General features: G+C 40.8%; 1 protein-coding gene across 1 annotated transcript in view; it reads left to right on the top strand.

The window, feature by feature from the left end:
- The window catches only part of LOC142075035 (myotubularin-related protein 12-like), a 29,502-nt gene extending 7,518 nt beyond the window's left edge, over window positions 1-21,984 (top strand). The window contains 7 exon segments of the mRNA XM_075136032.1: window positions 14,915-14,993; window positions 16,661-16,731; window positions 17,516-17,688; window positions 18,441-18,519; window positions 18,522-18,604; window positions 19,537-19,698; window positions 21,409-21,984. Of these exon segments, the coding sequence (XP_074992133.1) occupies window positions 14,915-14,993; window positions 16,661-16,731; window positions 17,516-17,688; window positions 18,441-18,519; window positions 18,522-18,604; window positions 19,537-19,698; window positions 21,409-21,984 (1,223 nt within the window).
- The last annotated feature ends 2,048 nt before the right edge of the window (window positions 21,985-24,032 follow it).

Below are 24,032 nucleotides of genomic sequence, written 5' to 3'. Positions count from 1 at the left end.
TCGACAACTAGACTGCTCACAAGTCTCAGTGTTTGCCATTTCCCCACGCACCTAAATGAGACTATAAACATTTCAGTTCTCAAATCCTAGTGGAGTATTTCTTCATCGTCCTACAAGGTAGGGAGGAAGGGAAAGCTTTCTCTCTGTTGTGATGTTATTAAGCATAGTACCTTGATTAAGGGGTAAAACAAGCTTGAAGTGTTTTGTTGTACCTTTAAAAAGAAGTTCCTGTTTTGACTTGAAGATTACTTTGGCTGGGGGAGAACTGCTAGACCAAGCAATTGTTTATAGAGGCCTGCATATAAGTGGTTTAGTCTAATCAGCACAATTGAACAAAACAAACCAACAGCCACACTTAATGTGGCTACTCAACTTTTTGGAGTAAAACTGAATTCTATGCTGTCCGTAATGTAAGAGAACTGAAGAACACTTCAGTATGGAATATAAATGTCATCGCTATGGGTGAAAGCCTGTTATTTCTACAGGAAAAAAAAAGACAGAAATCCCTTTTCTTTGGTATCGTGGTTTTTGGGTGGTTTTAAAGGACTAGAAATTGGTACTATAATTTTGCCTTGGTTCAGAATGGACAGAGGTCTTTCAAATAGTGATGGCAGGCTAAATGAAACATGAGATTTGGGTACAAGGGAATATTCTAAAACTCATATGGAAAGAGGGTGAACTGGGGAGTAAAGGGTATCTTACTAGAAGTGCTGTAATGTATGTACTTTAAAGGTTATCATACTTAAAGGTTGGAAGTGAATTTGAATATGTTAATCAGAAAAGATTGGAGAAAACTACATCTAATGTAAACAGAACTGACTAGGGAGCTTTGAAGATGCATTCTAATGCTTAAGTTGTGGAGAACTTGTTTCTGTGGCCAGGGTGAAATGAATCAGGGAAAGAGTTGTTTTTTTTTTGTTTTTTTTTTTTTTTTATAAAAAACGTGTAATGAACAGAATGAGGGGCACAAGCAGGCATGGAGGCAGAACAGCTACAGGAACAAAATCAATACATATATGCTTGTGCACTTGAGGATCATAGATGCAAGCTGTAGGGTAGGGAAGGGAGGAAGCTCATGGCTTAGACAGGTACACTCTTTGCTGGGTAAAAAACTGGCTGGGCGACGAAGCCCAGAGAGTTGTGGTGAACGGAGTTAAATCCAGTCGGCATCCGGTCACAAGCTGTGTTCCCCAGGGCTCAGTACTGGGGCCGGTCTTGTTCAATATCTTTATCAATGATCTGGATGAGGGGATCGAGTGCACCCTCAGTAAGTTTGCAGACGACACCAAGTTGGGCGGGAGTGTTTGTTGATCTGCTCGAGGGTAGGAAGGCTCTGCAGAGGGACCTGGACAGGCTGGATCGATGGGCCGAGGCCAACTGTATGAGATTCAACAAGGCCAAGTGCCGGGTCCTGCACTTCGGCCACAACAACCCCAGGCAACGCTACAGGCTTGGGGAAGAGTGGCTGGAAAGCTGCCCAGAGGAAAAGGACCTGGGGGTGCTGGTTGACAGCCGGCTGAACATGAGCCCGCAGTGTGCTCAGGTAGCCAAGAAGGCCAACGGTATCCTGGCCTGTATCAGAAATAGTGTGGCCAGCAGGAGCAGGGAGGTGATCGTGCCCCTGTACTCGGCACTGGTGAGGCCGCACCTCGAATACTGTGTTCTGTTTTGGGCCCCTCACTACAAGAAGGACATGGAGGTGCTGGAGTGTGTCCAGAGAAGGGCAACGAAGCTGGTGAAGGGCCTGGAGCACAAGTCTTATGAGGAGCGGCTGAGGGAACTGGGACTGTTTAGCCTGGAGAAGAGGAGGCTCAGGGGAGACCTCATTGCGCTCTACAACTACCTGAAAGGAGGTTGTAGCGAGGTGGGTGTTGGTCTCTTCTGCCAAGTAACTAGCGATAGGACGAGAGGAAATGGCCTCAAGTTGCGCCAAGGGAGGTTTAGACTGGACATTAGGAGAAATTTCTTTACTGAAAGAGTGGTGAGGCCTTGGAACAGGCTGCCCAGGGAAGTGGTGGAGTCACCATCCCTGGAAGTATTTAAAAGACGTGTAGATGAGGCACTTAGGAACATGGTTTAGTGGGCATGGTTGGTGTTGGGTTCATGGTTGGACTGGATGATCTTAGAGGTCTTTTCCAACCTTAATGATTCTATGATTCTATGATGGTGTATCTCAGTTGTTTCTCAGTAGTAGAACTGTTATAGACCTTGGGCTTTAGGTTTAAGTCTTATGCAGGAAAGGTGATCTGTTCTCGTTTTAATTGACCATATCAGCTTGTGAGAGCTTTCCAGTTTCTGAATACTGGCTTTGATAGAAATAAAAGCAATAGAGATATAGGTTGCATTTAACCAGCTACAAAAATCCTAGTGAAATTTATAAGAGTTTAATGACTCTGTGGTATTGCACCGGCCTCCTGGTTTATCTTAGTTATTCCCTTTTTTGATGTATTTTAATGCCTCTATTCATTTGCAGTGAACACTCTTTAAAACTCTTCCAGGTAGTCTTACATCCCATAAATTTGTGTAACCCCCTTCTAAAACCCTTTTGTGTTTCTGGCTCTAATAGTAATGACTTTCAAAATCCAGCCTCCTTCTTATGTCAAGCTTTAGATCATGCTTTAGAGTCAAGGCAACTGGAACTTGGAAGTAAGAATTTAATCTCCTCTGATTAAACTTTTCTTTTTCCTTTCTTGTGGAGAAGAATTGTGTAGTTGGGAGTTTCGGCCAAGATAAGACAGGAATTTGGCCTGTGCGCTGAGAACTAGCAGACGCGCACATACGCCTGAGATAAGACCTGAACACCTGGCTTAGTTGTCTCCTCTGTAAGGAAACTGAAAACATCAAGAGAATTATGTAACTGGTTAACCGTGAGAATAAGCGGATCTGAGAGCGGTCGTGTGGATCATTGCCAAAAGGAAGAGAGACTGTTTTTCTTAGTTAATAAGGGATACGAATTGGGTGATGATTGGGGGAGACAGCGGGACCTCCCCGTTATGGTAAAGGATATATTCTCCTGTATTGTAACAATAAATGATTCTGCGCATGCTTATGTGAGAGTCCGTGCAATCAAAAACCACAAATGGCGCCCAACGTGGGGCACGATTGAAGAAAAAAAAAACAAAAAGACGACGACCTGAAGAAAGAAAGAACGTCTTGAAGAAAGGAAATAGAAATATCCGGTGGTGTACCCCTGTTGAGCTGGACGGAGGATAAACGGAGGATCAACATATCGAGCTTGATTCATCACCGGTCGCAGGACGATTCAGGTGAGCAGCCGCGGGGAAGTTATACGAACTTTATACATTAGTCATGGGGCAGTCGGCATCTCAGTCACAGAAGCTTCAACTTGAAATATTTCAACGTATTTTAAAGGAACAAGGTTTTAAGGTCGCTCCAATACAATTGGTGAGACTCCTTGCGTGGGTCTGGGATCACTGCCCTTGGTTCCCTTCTGTAGGAACAGCCGGGTGTTATGATTTAAAGCAATGGCAAAAAGTGGGTGAGGAATTACAGACTAAACAGATTTTGCAACTAGAAGTTCCAGAGGGAATATTGATTACCTGGCGAGTTGTGTATACGGCTCTGCAAAAGTTACGCCCTGCCGAACAGGTGTTGCAAAATGTGACTGATCCAGCAATACCAGGGGGAGAATCAAAAGATGGGGAAGATTCGTTTGAACTGTTGGCTCCTGATGAAACTGTAATGCCTCAGGCAGAGCCCCCGCCTCTGAAGGATGATTCGGAGCCAGACGATCCCTTTGACATGGGCTCGATAGACCCCGAACGAGAGCCTGATTTATACCCTCCTGTCGCGAGAGAGTGGTTTAGAGGCCGCTTAAAGAATCACCGTCAAAGAAATTAGCAGAAAGTGATTTTAATAGAGATTTATAAAGGTGCAACCTAATAGAATTCGATGGCAAGGTTCACTCTATTACTTATTACATGGGTGAAACATACAAGGGAAAATCATCTAAGGGTTTATATTTCAGGGACAGTCTAGGTTTCATTCACAATTTAGCAACACTTAGTTATCAACTAATCATTAACAAACTTTAGTAACGCCTAATCATTAACTATTCAATATTTGCAAAATAGGTTAGTACGTCTACTACAATCACAACTTAATTACAGATTATGCTTACTATTAGTTCACACACACAGAGAAATATATATATATATATAAAAATATACAGAAGGTATACCTGTTAAAAATTCCCCTCGATTTCAGTGAAGAAATATTCACGTCGAATGTCTAGGCATTCCCTCTCAACGGGCGAAGGGTTGAGCTTCGAAAGGGACTCACCCAGGACCCAGCGGTCCTCCGAATATCGCAGGCCTGAAAGATCGCAAGCTCTGAGAGGCGTCCCACTCAGAGGGAGATGCTGGGTGCAGCCCGCTGCGGTCCAGGAGAGCTCAAAGGGCCTCACTTAGGACCACCGTTTATAGGTTCGCAAGATGATTGGCTTTAGTCATCCGTAAATTTCCATCCTGGCTACAGTCCCAAGTGGTAATTACTAAAGAATTCTCAAGGTTTCGGTGTTGTTCTGCTGGACACCCGGGCCAGACAGTAGGAGGATGTTCCCATCCTCAGCTATGCAGAGTTTCTGATACAGTCAAGGAGTGCTCAACTGCCAGACTCAATACACCAAGGCCGAGGTTTCATGGAAATTTCTGAGATCAACAAGCGGCCCAGATCAACAAGTGGCCCAGGGAAGAAAGGGGGGGTATGAATGCACCACCACAATCCACCCCGTGACTAAAGTCAATCCATCTTGATCACAGAGTGGCGGTGTGGTCGCCTCTTGCCTCTGTGCCTATAAACAGATCAATGTCATATTCCAATTGTAATTTGAGGGAAATTTTTGGTTGGTATACTTAATTATTAATATACTTAACTATTAAGGTTTTATTAAGTACAATTAAGCAAGGTTATATATGCGAGGAGGTTTTGGTATTAGTGCCATTTGTTTAGTTATTTTCCACACTTTAACACATAGAATAATGTTCAACAATAAGCATAGCAGAATAGAAATTAATAAAATTGTTATGGGATGTAAAACCCAATTCAAAGTTCCTGTTGGTGACCATCTAAATAAAACATCCCACTAGTGATGTTCTCCATCCTTCTTCACCTTTTCTAGGACATGATGTATCTTCTCTGCATCATGATGGACCGTAACCAGAGTTCTTTGTCCATTGTTTCGAATCTGGTTTAGCAATTGGCTCAGGTCATCATGTTGTAACAGTTTTCGTACTAATGTAAGATTCATTCCAATGGGGGTAGGTAGTAGATCTTGATAAGATGCATAGCTTGATTGTAGCAACTGATGGGTTGTAACGGGAGCTGAATAGTTGAAGTCGCATCCCATAATCTTAGTAAAATTACAAATACAGATATTTGAGTGGTTAGATGTTTCCACAATTACGTTATCTGTAAATATAGAATCACAAAGAGTTCTCATGCAAACACATGCATTTCCGACATATATAAGTACAGTTTCAGGGGTTTCATCAGGATGTATTTCAAAATTACAAACATTTTGTTCAGTGTCAAGACAAATGTCTTGAGCTTTGATGGTATTGCTTTCACAAATAAATCCCTGTTGTTCTCACAAAACACATGCATCAACATCAATAGTTTGCCATTTATTCCCATTTTGTTGGGCCCATACTCTATGTTCTAACGGGTAGAGTACCGTTCCATTGTGATTTAATCCTAGCGCAATGATTGGGTATATGATATATACCGAAGCACTGCGTATTGTCAAAACAAAGGCTGTGACTTTGCTGTCAGTGGAGTCGTAAGTAAAATTGACTAGACGCCACCAAGCTTGAAATTCTTTTTCAAATTTAGTTGCATTATCCCAAACTACCTTTCGGATTTCAGTGGGCAAGGTGCCCTCATCACCTTCCCTTATAATAGCTGCCACGGTAGATTGTATCCATAATTGAGCCTGGATGCAGCTAAGAGCTAGGGAAATATTATTTTGAATTGTGCCAAATGCGTTTGTGATTAGTTGGTGGTCCTTTTCATTAATTCTTTCCCATGTAGGCAATATATTAGCCAAAAGCCACTGGCTCGTTCCTAATGCTGTCAAAGATGATTGTAATGGGTGTTCTAATTTATGTAAATCACTTGTTGCCAAATTTATTTTGTTTGCTAAAACTTCAGCATCCATGCTGTTCAATATTCCTAGTCCCGTTCCCAGGATGCCAGTTACATCTCTCCTTGATCGTTTTGGAGAGGTGAGGGTTTGTCCATGTAGCCACGCTAACCATCCTGTAAAAGATGTATTCAGGAATGATGAGCAAGCAGGTTTAATTGTAGAGATATCAACTTGCATTGATAGCTCCACTCGTTTTAGAGACCACGATGGATTAAATAGCACTTGCTGTTGTCCTATGTTCTTGATTATATAGGGACCAATGTTATAAATGTAAGGAGACAGTTTGATAGGAGGCTGAGTTGGTGAATGTGGCTGTGCGGTATCAATCCTGAATTGAAAACCTAAGCTGGAATGAGAGTTAGGGTTTGTCCAAAGACACCTTACGAGTACTGAATGGGATATAGTAAAAGTATACCAACATTCTTGTTGAAAAGGACAGGTATGTATGTTGTCTTTTCCTTCAATGTTGTTTACAACAATGTGTAAGGTTGTTGTCATACATTTAGTATGATTTTCAATTCGGCATCTTATCAAAATGGTGTCTCCTTTGGTTCCTTTTAAGGATGGAATTTGTTGGTTTTCATTTTCGTCTTTAATAATCCATTCCTGCCTATGAAAGGTGATGTTATTGTGTAGTACTATTGCAGATAAATTTAGATTAGATGTAGGTATGTTAAAAGACACATATGCATCAACCCATGGCCACCCCGTCGTACACAAATTCCAAATTTTTCGTTCACTAATCATAAAATCAAACAATAGTTCTACACCACAATTACTTCAGAAGCAAAAAGTGAGTACAGGTTGCGTGAAAGTGAAATTGTACCAACAATCTGGTTCTGGTGTCTTATAGCAAGATTTCTCATTGTCTTTACGTTTAGAAAAATCAGTGTAGTATATTTTAATTTCAGTGCGTTTTTTTTGTGGGTAGATCCATTGATTATACAGCACCCTATTTTTATTTCTTCCCCTGGTGTGGCTTGAAGTGATAAAATTTGATGAATGTTATTATTATTGTGAGATATCTTAATTTCTTTCTGGTGTAGTGTCTCCCATCTCCATTCATCTTTTGAATATGTCTCATTCCCATGTATAACTAAAATAGCAAGGTTCAGGTTTGTCTTTTCTGTTGGTAGGGTTCCCATATTTCCAGTGTAATTTAGTAGTGCATGGTCCCAGGGATCTTGTGTCTGAACTAAAAGGATTATACTTATCTCGACTAAAAGGAAGAATAAAATTGGGTTGGGGAGATGCTGCTGTTGTTGTTGCCATCGGTATAGGTTCATCTTCTCCTGTTTAAAAAAAAAGAAAATTTTAATTCTCAAGGTTTCGGTGTTGTTCTGCTGGACACCTGGGCCAGACAGTAGGAGGATGTTCCCATCCTCAGCTATGCAGAGTTTCTGATACAGTCAAGGAGTGCTCAACTGCCAGACTCAATACACCAAGGCCGAGGTTTCATGGAAATTTCTGAGATCGACAAGCGGCCCAGATCAACAAGTGGCCCAGGGAAGAAGGGGGGTATGAATGCACCACCACACCTCCACTCACGCCAGTTAAAGCAATGGGTGCATCTGCGCCAATGGCAGATGAAATTTTACAGCGACAGAGACAAAAGACACTTTCTCGGTTGTCCGTCATGAAACCACCACCATTTGCGCCTCCCCCCCGTGGAGATCCTCTGCGGGGATCCGCGCACCCCCCCCACATATCAGCCTTTATGTACGGTAAGGCTGTCCTTTGATGAATGTCATACGGAGGCATTAAAAAAGGGGGATGTAACGCTTCTCCAGGCAATGCCTGTAATTTATCGACCTGGCAGAGCGCCAGAGTATGCTCATTTACCATATGAGGTGATTAAGGAGGTGCACAAATCGATAAAGGAGTACGGGTTACAGGCTTCATTTACTATAAACTTATTGGAAGCAATAGGGGAATCGTATACGATGACTCCTTTAGATTGGAAGTCTATATTACACCTTGTTTTGTCAGCGGTGCAGTATTCTGTGTGGTTTTTTGAGTATCGTGAACTTGTAATTGCGAAGGTAAAGGACAATTTGGACAATTTGCAACTACCCTATGGGCGAGATGAAATGTTAGGTGAAGGGAATTGGGCGTCACCTGCTGCACAAGCCGCCTTGCCCCGTGAACTGCTTACACAGGCGGTTGATTTGGCTATGAAAGCATTAAGGCGAGTGCCGGATTCTGGCAAGCCGGAATCATCATTTGCTACGATCCGGCAAGGGGCGCAAGAACCCTATGTGCAATTTTTAGATCGATTACAAACTGCTATACAACGTCAGATAGAGTCTCCTGAAGCCGCCGAGTTGTTGCTTTTTCAGCTTGCAATTGAGAATGCTAATTCTGATTGTAGAAAAGCTATAGATCCCATTCGGAATCGGGCAAAGACTTGAACTGATTTGATCAGAGCTTGTCAAAATGTGGGGTCAGAACAGTTTAAAGTGGAGATATTGGCAGCGGCGTTGGCTCAACAACTAACGGTGGCTCAAGCAGCGACTAAGTGTTTTGTATGTGGCCAGGAAGGTCATATTAAAAAAGATTGCCCCAGAGCAAGACGAGGAACAAAGGGCCAAATTAAAGGTCCCGCTCAGCTGTGTCCTCGTTGTCAGAAGGGATATCACTGGGGTAACTAATGTCGATCCAAATTTGATAAGGATGGTAACCTGCTCCCAGGACTGATGCGGGAAAACGGGAGGAGGGGCGCGAGGTCCGGTGCCCCGAGAACCTTCAACAGGACCCCGATTTCAGGGCCGGTGGCTCAAGCCTCAACCTGGGGGGTGAATTCGCACGAAGTAAATGTGAACAATTGCCAACCGTCCATGCCCTTAAGCCAGCTACGTTCGGAAGCGCCGGGTTGGATCTGGCCACCAGCCAATCAACAGTAATACGAGATCAATCTGTTAACATACTCCCCACCGGAGTGTATGGTCCTTTACCAGCAGGGTTTTGTGCCTTATTGATAGGACGTTCCTCAACCTCCAAGGCAGGACTTTTTGTCCTTCCTGGGGTGATTGATACTGATTATACTGGGGAAATTAAAATTATGGCTTGGACTCCTACTCCTCCGTGTACTATTCCCGCAGGGGAGCGCATTGCTCAGCTAATTTTGTTACCTAATGTTCAAAGGGAGAAGGGAGATCCTATATTAGGCCAGCAGAGGGGGTCAGCAGGATTTGGAAGCACAGGTTTGCCTCAAATATTCTGGACTCAAAAGATAACTATGGGTCAGCCTATGTTGATGTGTAAAGTAAATGGCCGTGCTTTTACTGGACTGGTGGATACAGGGGCGGATGTCTTGATAATTCAGAGATCTGAATGGCCCTCTGATTGGCCATTAGTACAAGTTTTTGCTGCCGTTACCGGAGTTGGTGGTACCCAAATACCATGGCAGAGCTTGCATTCTTTACTGGTGGAAGGTCCGGAAAATAAACATGCCATGCTGAAACCCTATGTTTTAAATGTCCCATGTACCTTATGGGGACGTGATCTGTTGCAACAATGGAATGTAGCACTTATGACACATTTTTAATGAAGGCCACTGAAGTACAGCCGCGCCTGAAACTGACTTGGCTTACAGACAAGCCAGTGTGGGTTGATCAGTGGCCTTTGAAAGGTGAGCGGCTAGAAAAAGCTTGGGAATTTGTACAGAAGCAATTACAATTAGGACACATAGTGCCATCCACCAGTCCTTGGAACATGCCTATTTTTGTCATACCTAAAAGATCAGGAAAATGGAGATTGTTACAGGATTTGCGAGCTATTAATGCCGTTATGGTATCCATGGGGGCCTTACAGCCCGGGACCCCAAATCCTACCATGATCCCTGTTGATTGGCATTTAAAAGTTATTGATCTCAAAGACTGCTTTTTTACAATTTATCTACACCCAGAGGATTGTATTCGGTTTGCTTTTTCTGTTCCTACAATTAACAATGATCGACCTATGCAACGGTTCCATTGGGTTGTTTTACCTCAAGGCATGAAGAATAGTCCTACCATTTGTCAAATAGTGGTGGGAGAGGCACTTTTGTCAATTCGTCAACGGTATAAAAATATTGTATTGTATCATTATATGGATGATATCTTGTTGGCAGCTGAGACAGAATCATCTCTCTCTCAAATTTTTGAGTGTTTGTCCACAGGATTGCATCGATATGGATTTCAGATAGCAGCAGAGAAGGTACAGTCAGTTTCTCCTTGGAAATACCTAGGCTGGAAACTCTTCGAGTCACATGTGTGTCCACAAGCCTTGCGGCTTGCTACTACTGTAAGTACTCTGAACGATCTACAGAAGTTGTTGGGCACAATCAATTGGGTGCGACCTCTATTGGGAATTACCACCCATGAACTGTCACCCTTGTTCTCGTTGCTGAAAGGGGATCCTGATTTGGCATCCCCCAGATCTCTTTCGGAACCAGGCCAAGAAGCATTGCAACAGGTAATGGATAAAATTAATGATACCTTCGCACATCGAATCCGGCTATCGTTGCCAGTTCGATTGTTCCTTATTTACCACTCTCTTCAGCCGTTTGCCTTACTGGGACAATGGGATGCTAGGGTACAAACTGAAAAGGATGCCTTATGCATTCTGGAATGGCTGTTTTTACCTCACTCCTTTAGTAAGACATTGACCACTGCAATTGAAATGATCTCTCGTTTGATATCACAAGGTCGACTACGATGTCAACAATTGACAGGTCGAGATCCAGATGCTATGCGTTTGCCTTTCACAGGAGATGAATTTTGGACATTATTACAAAACAGCCTGAGTTTTCAGATTGCAATGGCGGATTACGTTAATTCCATAGAACACAACTTACCACGCCATCGACTTTTGAATTCCTTGCAGTCTCTACCACTACAGCCACACATACTATTAAGTTCTGTGCCTATTCCACAGGCGCAAACTGTTTTCATTGATGGATCTGGAAAAACAGGTAAAGCTGTAGTGGTGTGGAAGACGCCGGGAGGACGGAAAACGTCTGAACACCAAGTGGAGGAAGCAGATCAGGCCTCCTGGTCTTCGGATGTCACTTGTCTACCCGGATCTACGCAGGTAGTTGAATTAGCAGCTGCTGTTCGTGCTTTTGAATTGTTTTCTCAAATACCACTTAATGTAGTGGCAGACTCAGCTTATGTCACAGGCATAGTACAGCGCATAGAGACTGCATTTATTCGAGAAGTAGATAATAAGCAGCTATTTTCTTTGCTAATACAGTTAGCACAGCTGCTGCGTGTTAGACGATTTCCATATTTTTTTATGCATATCCGATCTCATACTAATTTACCAGGACCGCTCATTTCCGGTAATGCTACTGCGGATGCACTCACTCTGATGGCAGTCCTACCTCACCGTTTGGAACAAGCAAAATTATCCCATGAATTTTTTCATCAGAATGCTCGCTCCTTACAGAAGCAGTTTTCTCTTACAGCTGAACAGGCCCAGGACATCGTTCGTGCTTGCCCAGATTGTCAGCGGCTCACGCCAATGCCAGTATTATCTGCTGTGAATCCCAGGGGACTGACTTCCAATGAACTATGGCAGATGGATGTTACTCATGTTTCCTCCTTTGGTCGTTTGCGCTTTGTTCATGTGTCTGTTGATACCTTTTCTGGGTTTTTGGTCGCAACGGCTCATACGGGTGAACGTGTTCATGATGTTATCAAACATCTTCTTCGATGCTTTGCAGTATTGGGGGTCCCCCGTAAACTCAAAACAGATAATGGACCTGCCTATGTTGTTATTATTCCTACAGGCATGGGGCGTGTATCATGTTACAGGTATTCCGCATTCCCCCACAGGTCAAGCAATTGTGGAACGTGCTCACTCTTCCTTAAAGCTGATTCTTGAAAAACAAAAAAGGGGGAATCCGCTGGGAACTACGCCTCAGGAGATGTTAGATAAAGCCACTTATGTATTAAATTTTTTAAATTTGTCAGGGTCAAAGCAGCAATATCATTCGGCTGCTGACCGGCATTTTCGAACAGGAGAGGTTACTGAAGTGTATCCGAAGGTATTTTATAAACACTTAGAATCTGGTCTATGGAAAGGTCCGGTTCCCTTGCTTACCTGGGGACGGGGATACGCTTGTGTTTCTCTTCCTACAGGCCCATATTGGGTCCCTGCGAAGAATGTCAAGCCAGCGCAAGTGTTGGCAGATGGCCCAGAAAAAGGACCCGAGGAAAAACAACGAGAGGATGCTGCTCCTACGACGGTTCGGTAATGCAATCAGGTCAACATCAGTAATATGGTCTACAGTGCTGTTTTCTGTTCAATCTTGTCCCACGATAATGCTATGGGGAATTGGCACTACCATGATGTTTCAGCCTGTGGAAGCTCACGTTTATTGGGCACATGTGGTGGACCCTCCTTTTTTCCAACCTTTGACATGGTGGGACGCATCGTTACCGATTAGCAATAGTGATACTTTATGGTCAGGTGGCATTTGGGTTCCCCCATCTCTAGATGGGAAAAATGATACATATTATGCTAATGACACAATGTTTGTTTCTGATTTTCCTCCATTATGTCTTACCGTAGATAATAAGTCAGAGTATTGTGTGATCATTGAAAAACAGCAACACTTAGTAGCAGTGTCACATGGAAAACGGGCGAACCTTACAGTGGTCACCATTCCTGGGTTGGCATCGAAAAATACTATTGATAATGATATGTTAATTGGTGACTTTGTTCCTGATTTTCCGCAATGCATTCTGCACAAACTCTCATCGATCACACAATTTGGCTGGAAGCCATGCTTGGGAGAACGGCCTCGAGAACAAAATTTAACCGTTGGTCGTATTATAGATTGGGGCCCTTATGGGTCATTTTGGGATCCATCTTTGAATCAATCTGTTTTGCCTTTTCAGAAAGCCAATCATTCAATAGTCTGGCACAATGGTGGGTCCGCAGGACCCATCCTGCAGATGGAGTATAATGGTTCATTTTCCCCTCCACAACCGAATGTGTGGCGTTTAGCTTTGCCCTTTTTTATGAGGCAACTGTCTCAAGTATGGATTGTCAACAAAACACAAGCTAATCTGAGTATAATACATGAAATTAACGTGACGATATGTACTACTCATCCTTATCTTTTTGCTATGACTTCGCGTGTAAACATTACTCGATGTAATCACTCCTTTTGTATTCAGCTTTATTCTCCTTCTTTTAGAAGTTGTATATCTAAACATGATTTTAATGAAACTGCTTATATTTTTCCCCTTCGACGTCGGGCAGAACTATGGATACCAGTTAATTTAACCAGACAGTGGGAAGGGGAGGATGGTTTGGGTAGATTTCTTAGAATTCTAGTAGAAGATATAGATAAGTCTAAGAAAAGAGCAAAACGATTCTTAGGTTGGTTAATTTTTGCAATTATTTCTGCTGTTGTTATTTTAGCAAGTGCCACTGCAGCTATCGCTTCCTTGACACAATCTGTAAAAACTGCACATGAGGTAAGTGAGGCATTAACCAATGTTACTAAAGAATTCCAAATCCAAGAGAAAGTTGATGAGGAGGTATTATCTTGGCTACAAGCCCTAGAGGCTACTGTGATGTGGTTGGGGGATCGGCAGGAAGCGTTAAAAACGAGAGTTAGTCTGCCGTGTAATTGGAAACACGTACACAAATCTTTATGTGTAACCCCCTTACCATGGAATTCATCACAACATGATTGGACTTTTATTAAGCGACATTTGATGGGAGCATTCGATTTGTCATTGCAGCGAAATATTCAATCTTTACACGATCAGCTGCAGGATCAGATTCACAGATTACAGGAATTGACTAGCCAAAGTGTGTTTGACAGGTTACAGCAAGACTTGTCTTGGATAAATCCAAAAAATTGGTTTAATGGCCTCAATCTACGCATGTGGGTGTTTATTGGCATAGGGGCAGGAATGTTTATTTTGTTCCTAGTGTTCCTGCAGGTCCTTCGGTCTGCGATCCGCAACGTGCGCAAAATAGAAGCTCGCGTCATGGTGACCCTACTTACCAATGGGGTGGTGATAAACAAAAAAGGGGGAGATGTGGAGAAGAATTGCGGAGTTGGGAGTTTCGGCCAAGATAAGACAGGAATTCAGCCTGTGCGCTGAGAACTAGCAGACGCACACATACGCCTGAGATAAGACCTGAACACCTGGCTTAGTTGTCTCCTCTGTAAGGAAACTGAAAACATCAAGAGAATTATGTAACTGGTTAACCGTGAGAATAAGCGGATCTGAGAGCGGTCGTGTGGATCATTGCCAAAAGGAAGAGAGACTGTTTTTCTTAGTTAATAAGGGATACGAATTGGGTGATGATTGGGGGAGACAGCGGGACCTCCCCGTTATGGTAAAGGATATATTCTCCTGTATTGTAACAATAAATGATTCTGCGCATGCTTATGTGAGAGTCCGTGCAATCATACACCACACTTTCTCATTTTGTCAGCAGATTTTTTTACTTGGTTTGGTTGCTATGAACCTACAGCATACTTTTTCTAAAAGTCTATGGTGCTACAAAACTTTACTGGTGTTTGTAGGACTACTTTACTTCCTCGTTTAGTTATAGGTTGTTGACTTTAACAGTGATTAGGATTTACTGACTCCTTGGTATCGGCTGTTTTATAACCCTTGATAACTGAAGGGTAATACAATGGATGACTGGTAATTAGCACTATATATATGTGAGTAAACCAATTTTTGGTTTTGTTGGGTTTGGTGTTTTTGGGTTGTTTTTTTTTTTTTGCAGATAATAGTACAGACTTCTGGGCAACTGATGTGAAATGGTTTTCATTACTGGAGAGCATGAACTGGCTAGAGATAATCAGGTTTGCTATATCTGTAACTTTCTGGGTTTCAAATTGCTGTTAAATGCATTTGTAGTGGGTTTTCTAGCTAGTTTCTTGAAATATGAAGACATTCTTCACCTCCGGTAGGAAAGAAAATTGACAGACTTATGGTCCCATTTGTATCTCTTATTTCTACAACTTGGGGCAGTATTTTTACAATGCAGAATTGTGTTAAGCCTCCCGCATTAAAGGATGTGAGCAGCAGCAGATCATTCCAACTACAACTCTTCCAGCAAACCTCTTAAAACTATAGATCCAGTAATTTCCCTCCTACACTTAGTCACCTTCTTTCCAAACTGAAGAATCTTCTTTGTTTCTTGCATGAAACCTATTCCGTGTCTCTGACTAGCCTTGCTGTTCTTCTCTGTACTTCTGCAGTATCCTTTAGGATGGGATGAACTGCAGTATTCGAGATGTTAGCCTACCAAAGACTTAGAAAATGACAGTTGTTCTCAGTTTTGTGCCCTTCCTCTCCTGATTGTTCCTCGAGTTCTTATTTTCTTATCCCAGTAGTCCACAGTGAGTAAGTGATGGAATGGTGTTGGCTAACTTAAGGCTTGTTATAGTGGAATGTTGAGGGGTTTTATTTGTTTTCAGTGTTACTTTGTGCTAGCTCTGTTGTCTGCCAGTTTATTCCGTGATCAGCTTGTTACCATGAAGTGCTGCTGCAGTTTTCTGCAGTCAACTTCAATTTTTTCTAGTCTGAATAACAATCAATTAATATTGATAGTTATTCATTCCTTATTCCAGAATTTAAATGTATGTTGAATGAGAGGTTCTAGTGAAGATCATATGTTGAGAAATGCATTGACATAACCAAGATTACAAGTAGTTTAAAGTAAATGCCAACCCAAGTTCCTAGCCTTACGTTGTTTTGAGACTGGTCACTTCCATGCTTGGATCCAGTTGCTTCCTGGATCAGCCTGTTCTTGGCTCTTGCAGTCAGTGGGAATGCCTTCTCAGCTATTCTAGATGCTAGAACAAAGAATCTGACAACTCCACACTTAGAAATAAACTGTCAGCTTCTATTAGTGACCTAAGCAGTTGCAAGAATCCTAGTTTGTATGCAAACTTTTGCTGAAAATACAAACTTTATGTAGAGTTAGGTCTGGAAACCAACAGTGTTACATCTGGGTTTGTGATCTTTAATTCCACTCAGTCTTCCTTGTGTAATGATAATCTCTAAATAAATTTTGTTTGCATGTTTACAAGATCTGATTGCTGATCCTTTCCTCTGCCTCTCAAAACCAGATTATGGGAGAAATATACCATGTAGTAGATTAGAACATAAGTGTGGTGATGTTGACTCTTTCCAGGATAAAGATCTGGCTCTTAGCAACTGTAATACTTTAGTGTGTCTGATGGCTGGTATTGATCCAGAATAAAGTATTGTATTACAAATGTACGAAGATAACAAATGGAAATGCATGACTAATGGCCAAATAAAGATACCTCTTGAAAGTTTGCTCTTGAAGCTAAACAGTTCTTCATTTTACAGAAGTTGAGCATGATTTTTGTTGTTTTAAAGGACTAGGCAAGTTTTAATAGTCTGAAGTTCTAACCCATTTTAGGGGATACTAATGTAAGAAACTTAACTGTAAAAATGCTATGAAAATGTTCACTTATCTTTTCCTGTACCACAACAGGCGAGTCTTGAAGAAAGCAATAGAAATTGCTGAGTGTCTGGAAAGACAGCATACAAATGTTCTCCTTATAGGTAAGAATTTCATGAGATTATCCTTTTTTTTTAATTTATTTTTTTCTTAATTTCTTTAGATGTAGCTTAAGCTGCAGAACATGGAGCATGAAAACTTTCTGAAAGGATATTTTTTAATGTTCTAGATACACACTGAATACTATGAAGTCTCTTTATTAAAAATACATGAAAGAATATGCTTATTGTACACACAGAGCAGTTTATTTTCCTAGATTAAGTAATCACATGGAAAACCAAACTTAATGTTAACCATTAAGCTATTTTTGAATTGATTTAGGTGATTTAGGTTTGTTTTTTTTTCTTTTTCCTCACACACACTGCCATTTGAGAAACTTAGCATGGGGAGGAGATTTTTCTAGAAGGCACCTGAAGGGTGAAGAATGCATGTTGCATGAGGAGGCAGTTTCACACCTTGTGAAAAGATGCATGCAGGATAGGAAGGGTAAGGGTGGTTAACTGGCCTGGTAGCATGAGGCAGGAGGGGCAGACTGTGGGAGACTGAAGGGCGTAGGTATCAAAGTTGTCATAGTAAAAGTTTGCTTTTTGCAGTTTTGTTGCCAAAGTGTTATCCTAGTATAAGCATACAAGAAACCTGAAGTTTTCACAAAAAGAAGTATCAGAAACATGGATTAAGTTCTCTCTGATGGTGTAACACTTGTAAGAAATTGTGAGCTTCTCTGAGCTTGAAATACAATTTTGTTTATATGAAGCTAGCAATACTTTGCTTTCTTACCCAAAGTTTTAGGAATGGCTTAGACAATGTGGTTTCTGTTCTCTTCTGTAGAAGAGAGTGCTACTGATCTGTGCTGTGTAATCTCCAGTCTTGTTCAAGTGATGATGGATTCATACAGCAGAACAAAGTCAGGGTTTCAGAGCCTTATTCAGAAGGAGTGGGTAATTGGAGGACATAGCTTTTTGGATCGTTGTAACCACTTACATAAAAATGACAGAGAGGAGGTATGATTGATTTTTATTGCTTTCCTTACATACTATTTAAAATCTTACTCAGCATAAGGAGCAATTTAGATGTCAGTCCAGAAATTCTAATTACTCTGAAGATCTTTAATTTTGTTTTGTTTTATGGGTTGATGTTTTGTACAGTGTCACTATTTTTGCTGTTTAGAGTTCAGCAATGTCTTTATAACTAAAAAGAATAGATGTAAAATTTCCCATTCAATCTTGGAGTCTTTTGAAAGATATGTATCTTGTATCCTTTTAAACTGTGTTAAATGGTAGTGTCCATAAAAATAACTCAAGTGAATTGCATATTCTTGTCACATCTAGAGTTTAACTTTATACTGTCTTGCTAAATGTTGCAGTCTCACTTCTCCAATTTTGTTTGTATTTTGGGAACACATTGCTATGCAGAATGGAAATCATAAGTGTAAACTGATTAGTTCTGATCAAGAATTGCTATAAACTAGTTTTGCTTTGCCAACTTTAAAAAGCTGCATAGCAGCAACTTTCACTGCAAGTTAATGTGTGCAAATTCAGGTTAGAAAGTGTTCATCTCTTCTGTCAACAATTGGCCAAGGGTAGCTCAGATGATACTTCAGAGTTCAGCCAAAGTTATATGTAGCAGTTCTGTAGTTCACCAGATTTGCTGTCCTTAAGATTTGTATTTGGAGATGCTAAATACTATAAAATAAATAGTCGGCATCGCGGAACATATTTTTTTCTGAAACTGATGCTATATTTTATTTATTTAGGCTCCTGTTTTTCTGCTGTTGCTAAATTGTGTTTGGCAGTTGGTACAACAGTATCCTTCAGCATTTGAGTTCACAGAAACTTAACTGTCTTGTCAGACAGCCTCTATGTGCCTATTTTTAGCACTTTCTTCTTCAACTCGCAACATCAAAAAGACACTAATATGGTAAGGGTTTATTATTTTGTAGATGCAACGTGTTGGAGAACAGGTTTGACCAACAAGTAAGGAACACTCAAAAAAAAAAAAAATGCCCTAGCAGCACGTTTTTCCATGCTTATTTGAAGGACGATGCCTTGAAGGGTGAATAAGTGCAACTTTGGGTATAAGGAGTCAAGTTCAGGACTTCGGAGGTTTTGATGACAAAAGGAAAATAACTCAGGAATATATTACTTCTAATGTGTGGCTATAGGTTCGTGTTTATTGCTCTTCAATGAAAATGGAACTCCTTAACTTAAGAATATTCTGCTGTCCTGCATAATAAGTTATCTACAAAATTCTTGTATAGTATATTCTGTTTATTCCAAAATCAACATTTCCTGAATGTTGATTTACATTTGGTTCATGCTTTTCTCTAGCCTAAGAAGCTGGAAGCAATGGGAGTATCCTCTGCAAGACTGCACAGAGACTAAAAAAAAAGTGAAGATCATGGTCTTGCATATAAATAAAGTGCTGATCATAAAATTTAAACTGGTAGCACTGCATAGCTGCAGTTAACTTTTGAAGTTTGGAGAGGTTTATTCCACAATCCTGCCCCCTGCGTTTGAAGAATTCAAGTGTGTGTCTACTACCCAATTTTCAAAACTTTGTTTTTTTCCTCAGATTATTTAATCTCATTTTCAACTGTGAAAGGCATTCTTGGTGCTAATTGCACCATTGAAATAAAATAGTCTGAAGTTACAGAGAGTACTATATAGATAGCCTTCATGTCTGTACTCGCTTGCATCTAATAATGTTGTTCAGCTATTGAATACATAGAAATCATGAGTATCGTTGCAACTCTGCGGCCTCTTCTATGAAAAGCCAGTTTCTTAATTTCACCTTGACTTGGTCAAAATTCCTTTCTAGCAGTCTTAATTGTGACCTGTTTGTTTTGGCAGACTGGTGAAAGCCTCAAGACACAAAGCGGTCCTTTCAGATTTCTTACTGTGTGGGACTGGTCTGTGCAGTTTGACCCCAAGGCCCAGGATTTCCTGAACAACCCTCTTTATGCAGAGAAGCCAAAACCAGATAAAAGTCAACAGAAAACTGCACGATTCAAAGTAAGATATGTGTTGCTTAACTTGTATTTTTGAAATGATAAATATATTTTGCACAACTCAGTCATACTTCAAATGTGCTTACAGTGGAAGCATTGGTGCAGTTTGACAAAATACATGTATACCTCAGACTCACCTGGGTCTTAAGAATGCAGTTTACACCCACCTCAGTTATAAATCACTGTTTTACAGTTACTGTGCGTAGCTGTGAACTTAAGTTTTTTGGGTTTTTTTTTCTTCGTACTTTTGTGCAAGTGTAGTGATAACTTCCTCATGGGACTTACCATACAGGTGAGTTGCACTGACATGTTTGAAATGAGCTTATTTTGTTGTTCTACGGAGTACCTAACTGAAATACATAGCAGGCGTATAATTGCCTCCCTAATTTTGTATTGAGTGTAATTGGGGTGTGTGCATGCATTTTCGAATCAGAATCATTGAATGGTTTGGGTTGGAAGGGACCTTTAAAGGTCATCTAGTCCAACCCCTGCTGCAATGAGCAGGGACATCTTCAACTAGATCAGGTTGCTCAGAGCCCCGTCCAACCTGACCTTGAATGTTTCCAGGGATGGGGCATCTACCACCTCTCTGGGCAACCTGTTCCAGTGTTTCACCACCCTCATTGTAAAAAATTTCTTCCTTACATCTAGTCTGAATCTACCCTCTTTTAGTTTAAAACCATTCCCCCTTGTCCTGTCGCAACAGGCCCTGCTAAAAAGTCTGTCCCCATCTTTCTTATAAGCCCCCTTTAAGTACTGAAAGGCTGCCATAAGGTCTCCCCGAAGCCTTCTCTTCTCCAAGCTGAATAACCCCAACTCTCTCAGCCTTTCTTCATAGGAGAGGCGTTCCATCCCCCTGATCATTTTTGTGGCCCTCCTCTGGACCCGCTCCAACAGGTCCATGTCTTTCCTGTACTGAGGGGTGGGTGGAGAGGGAACCAACAAAAAAAAAAAAAAAAAAAAGACCACTGTCCAGGGTATGGAGGATTATGAGTGGACCACCTCATTACTGGAAAGTAGCACAAATTCAGTAATAAAAGTCTTGTTTGGGGTAGCCTTTTTCCATTTTCCCCCATCCCTGGAAACATTCAGGGTCAGGTTGGACGGGGCTCTGAGCAACCTGATCCATTTGAAGATGTCCCTGCCCATGGCAGGGGGGTTGGACTAGATGATTTTTAAAGGTCCCTTCCAATCCAAACTATTCTATGATTGTAATCTCCCTGTTTTGTTGGTTAAATTCTGTTCTGTACAAAGCATTCTCAGGTGAGATACTGTCAGTATGATCTACAGCATTAATCAGGGAACTCTTATGTGGTAGAAAGCAATGAGGAACCATTGGATAAAAACTTCTAAATCAAGTGCTCCTTGATTTGTGTGGCTAGCTTAAACTAAACATGGAAGTCTGTAATACTTGAATGCATGCAAAGAATTCTCCTTTTTCAAAGAAAAATGCTTTATTTGTTGTTACTTCATTGTTATAGTTACAGTGCAGGGAAGGTATCTTGGAATACTAATTATGCTGTGTGAAGTATTTGGTGTATTAGCCATTGAAGAGTAACAGTTTTAGACTATATAGCAAAGTAGTGGCTGTGTTTAAGTGACTTTGCTTGTATTTTCTGAATACAAGTTATGTTTGGTTTTCTTCTTTTAAGTTGTTTTCTAAAGTCCCAACAATATTTATCTCAGTATATTTTTCTTTTCTTTCTTCTTAAAGCATCAACGGCAACTTTCTTTGCCATTGACACAAACAAAATCTTCCCTGAAGAGAGGATTTTTCAGGGAGGAAACAGATCATTTAATTAAAAACATTCTGGGTAAAAGAATTGGCAAGTTCATAAATTATTCGGATGAACCTCCTAATAGCTTCAGGGAATTTTATGATAGCTGTCATAGTAAACCTGTTGACTATCACGGTCTTCTGTTACCTCGCATCGATGGCCCTGAAATCAAAGTCTGGGCACAATGGTATTTTCGATGGATTCCTGAGGCCCAGCTTCATGGTGGTGGTACAATAGCCACAGCTGCCAGGATTTTGGACTTGATGGAGGAAGTGCAAAGCTTGCAGGTGAAAATGGAGGAAGAACGTAGTCAAGCTATTTCCAGAGATGTACATGCTGTTCCAATGCTGAGAAATTCTGCCCGTTTGTCATCCTTGTTTCCATTTGCTTTACCTCAGAGACAGTCTATCAAACCAGCTTTACCCACTAGCACCTGGAAAGACTTGGAAGATGAAGATGACTTGGTCAAGAGGGATGATGAATTTGTTGATCTAAGTGGTGATATGTCATAAGTGTATATAAATTAAAGTATGAATTGTATGTGGCTAAGCTGAGTTTTAAATGTTGTGCTGTATCCTAATATAAGAAACTCGCTCAAGTATCTGCAGCCTGTTTAATGGGTTTGTGAGGTTAAAAAAAAACTTGGTTGGAAAGAACTATTTGCCATGATTAACTGAGCATATTTTGAACTTCCATTTCACTCAACAGTATTTATTGCAGAAACACATTTTTAGCATAGGTGTAATAAAAACGGAAGTCTAGACTGCAGTAGTCATATGGAAACTTTGTTAAAAAAAAAATATTATTTTCTGATGTGAAAGTGGAATACTAAATACATACAGCAACAATCGCTATTTTAACATAAACCCTCTTCCCCTTATGTTAATACTAGGATTGGAAGTATTGTGACTAGGAACTGTTAATGCATCTGCATTCCCCCCCCCCCGCCATGTAAAATAAACAGGGGAAGGTGCAACTAAATGTGCATTTAAAAATAAGCTTTTTACAGCTGAGGAATAAACTTGTGGTCACCGGGGGTTTTCTGTCTACTGTGGCATCAACTGAAGTTATGTGCTTGTCAAACTCATCTTTTCTGACAGTGTTCATCTTTTGGCTTGCAAAACTTCACCTTGTGTGGTATTATAATAGCAGCTTGGCTGCTTTAAGCCTGTGCATGTGCTTAGCTTAAGGATCAGATGCAAGAGCTTAACTACACATTTCAAGTCTTATTGTGTGGCTGCTGTGCTATATGCCCTTGCTGCCTTGGAATATTAAGTCCCAAACGTTTGCTGTTAATTGTAAGAAATGGCCTGACTGAGACTCTAATTTGCCATGAGTATTTTTTTTCTCCTTTTAATAGAGTGAGATTTTCATTCCGACTTCCCCATTTATGCCAGTTGCCTTTGAAGCTTTCTGTAGCTTGCACTGAAACCCTCCACATAGAAGGGAAGACTCTTTTTTCTGTAATCCTACAGTGAAACTGGATTTGCAGTCTGTTGCCACTTGTCTTGAGTTTGTGGTACAGCTTATGAATGTGGCGTTCATATCATATGAACACTTGTATCCTGTTGCTGGATGTTATAACAGTACCTCAGTGAAAAAAGACATAAAAAAAATGCTTGTTGACTTTGATCTACTGTGTGTATGTTTATATATAAAGTATTCTGACTGCAAATAATTGTCCTTTGTAAAGTTAAACATTATTTGAATGTCAAATCTATTTTGAACCCTTAAACTCTAGAATACCGCAAGAATGGATGCAAGTCATAAGATAGGTTACAGAGAGAGGGTGGAAATTGAATATTTACTATATTATCATACCAATTTAGAAATCCATGCTGGAAAATTCAGATGGTGGAGAAACTATTGCTTAAATTGGATCAGCTCAGTGTAGTCAGGTATATTAAAATGGGTCACTTCACACTGAATTGTAGTTAATATGTATAGCAAAAATTTATAAGCAGATCTCAAAATAAATTAATATGTTAAAATAAATGTATTAATGGGGCAAGGGGGAGAGCTTAATGCAACTCTATACCAAACTGAAGCTTCTTGACTCTTGATTGCCTTAAGTCTTAGTAGTGCGAAGACAATACTTCAGTTTGTAGCATTTTATTTAAAAATGCACTAGTACTTATACTTTCTTCTGTGATACTGTCCTGGTTTTGGCTGGGATAGAGTTAAGTTTCTTCCTAGTGCTGTGTTTTGGATTTAGTATGAGGAGAATGTTGATAACACACTGATGTTTTCACTTGTTGCTAAGTGCCCTCCTAGTCCAAGGACAGCTCCCATGCTCTGCCAGGTGCACAAGATGGGAGGGAACATAGCCAGGACAGCCAGCCCAGCTGGCCAACAGGGTATTCCATACCATGTGACATCATGCTCAGTATATGAATGGTAGGCGTGTTCCAGGAAGTAGCGATCGCTACTTGGTTATCGGTCAGCGCGGGTGGTGAGCAATTGCATTGTGCATCACTCATTTTGTATATTCTATCATTATTATTATTTATTTATTTATTTATTTATTTATTTTTCTGTTCTATTAAACTGTCTTTATCTC

Source organism: Calonectris borealis, chromosome W (genome assembly GCF_964195595.1).
Source record: "Calonectris borealis chromosome W, bCalBor7.hap1.2, whole genome shotgun sequence".
Taxonomy (NCBI): domain Eukaryota; kingdom Metazoa; phylum Chordata; class Aves; order Procellariiformes; family Procellariidae; genus Calonectris; species Calonectris borealis.
The sequence above is the reverse complement of the archived record's forward strand: the minus strand, read 5'-3'. Positions and strand labels throughout refer to the sequence as shown.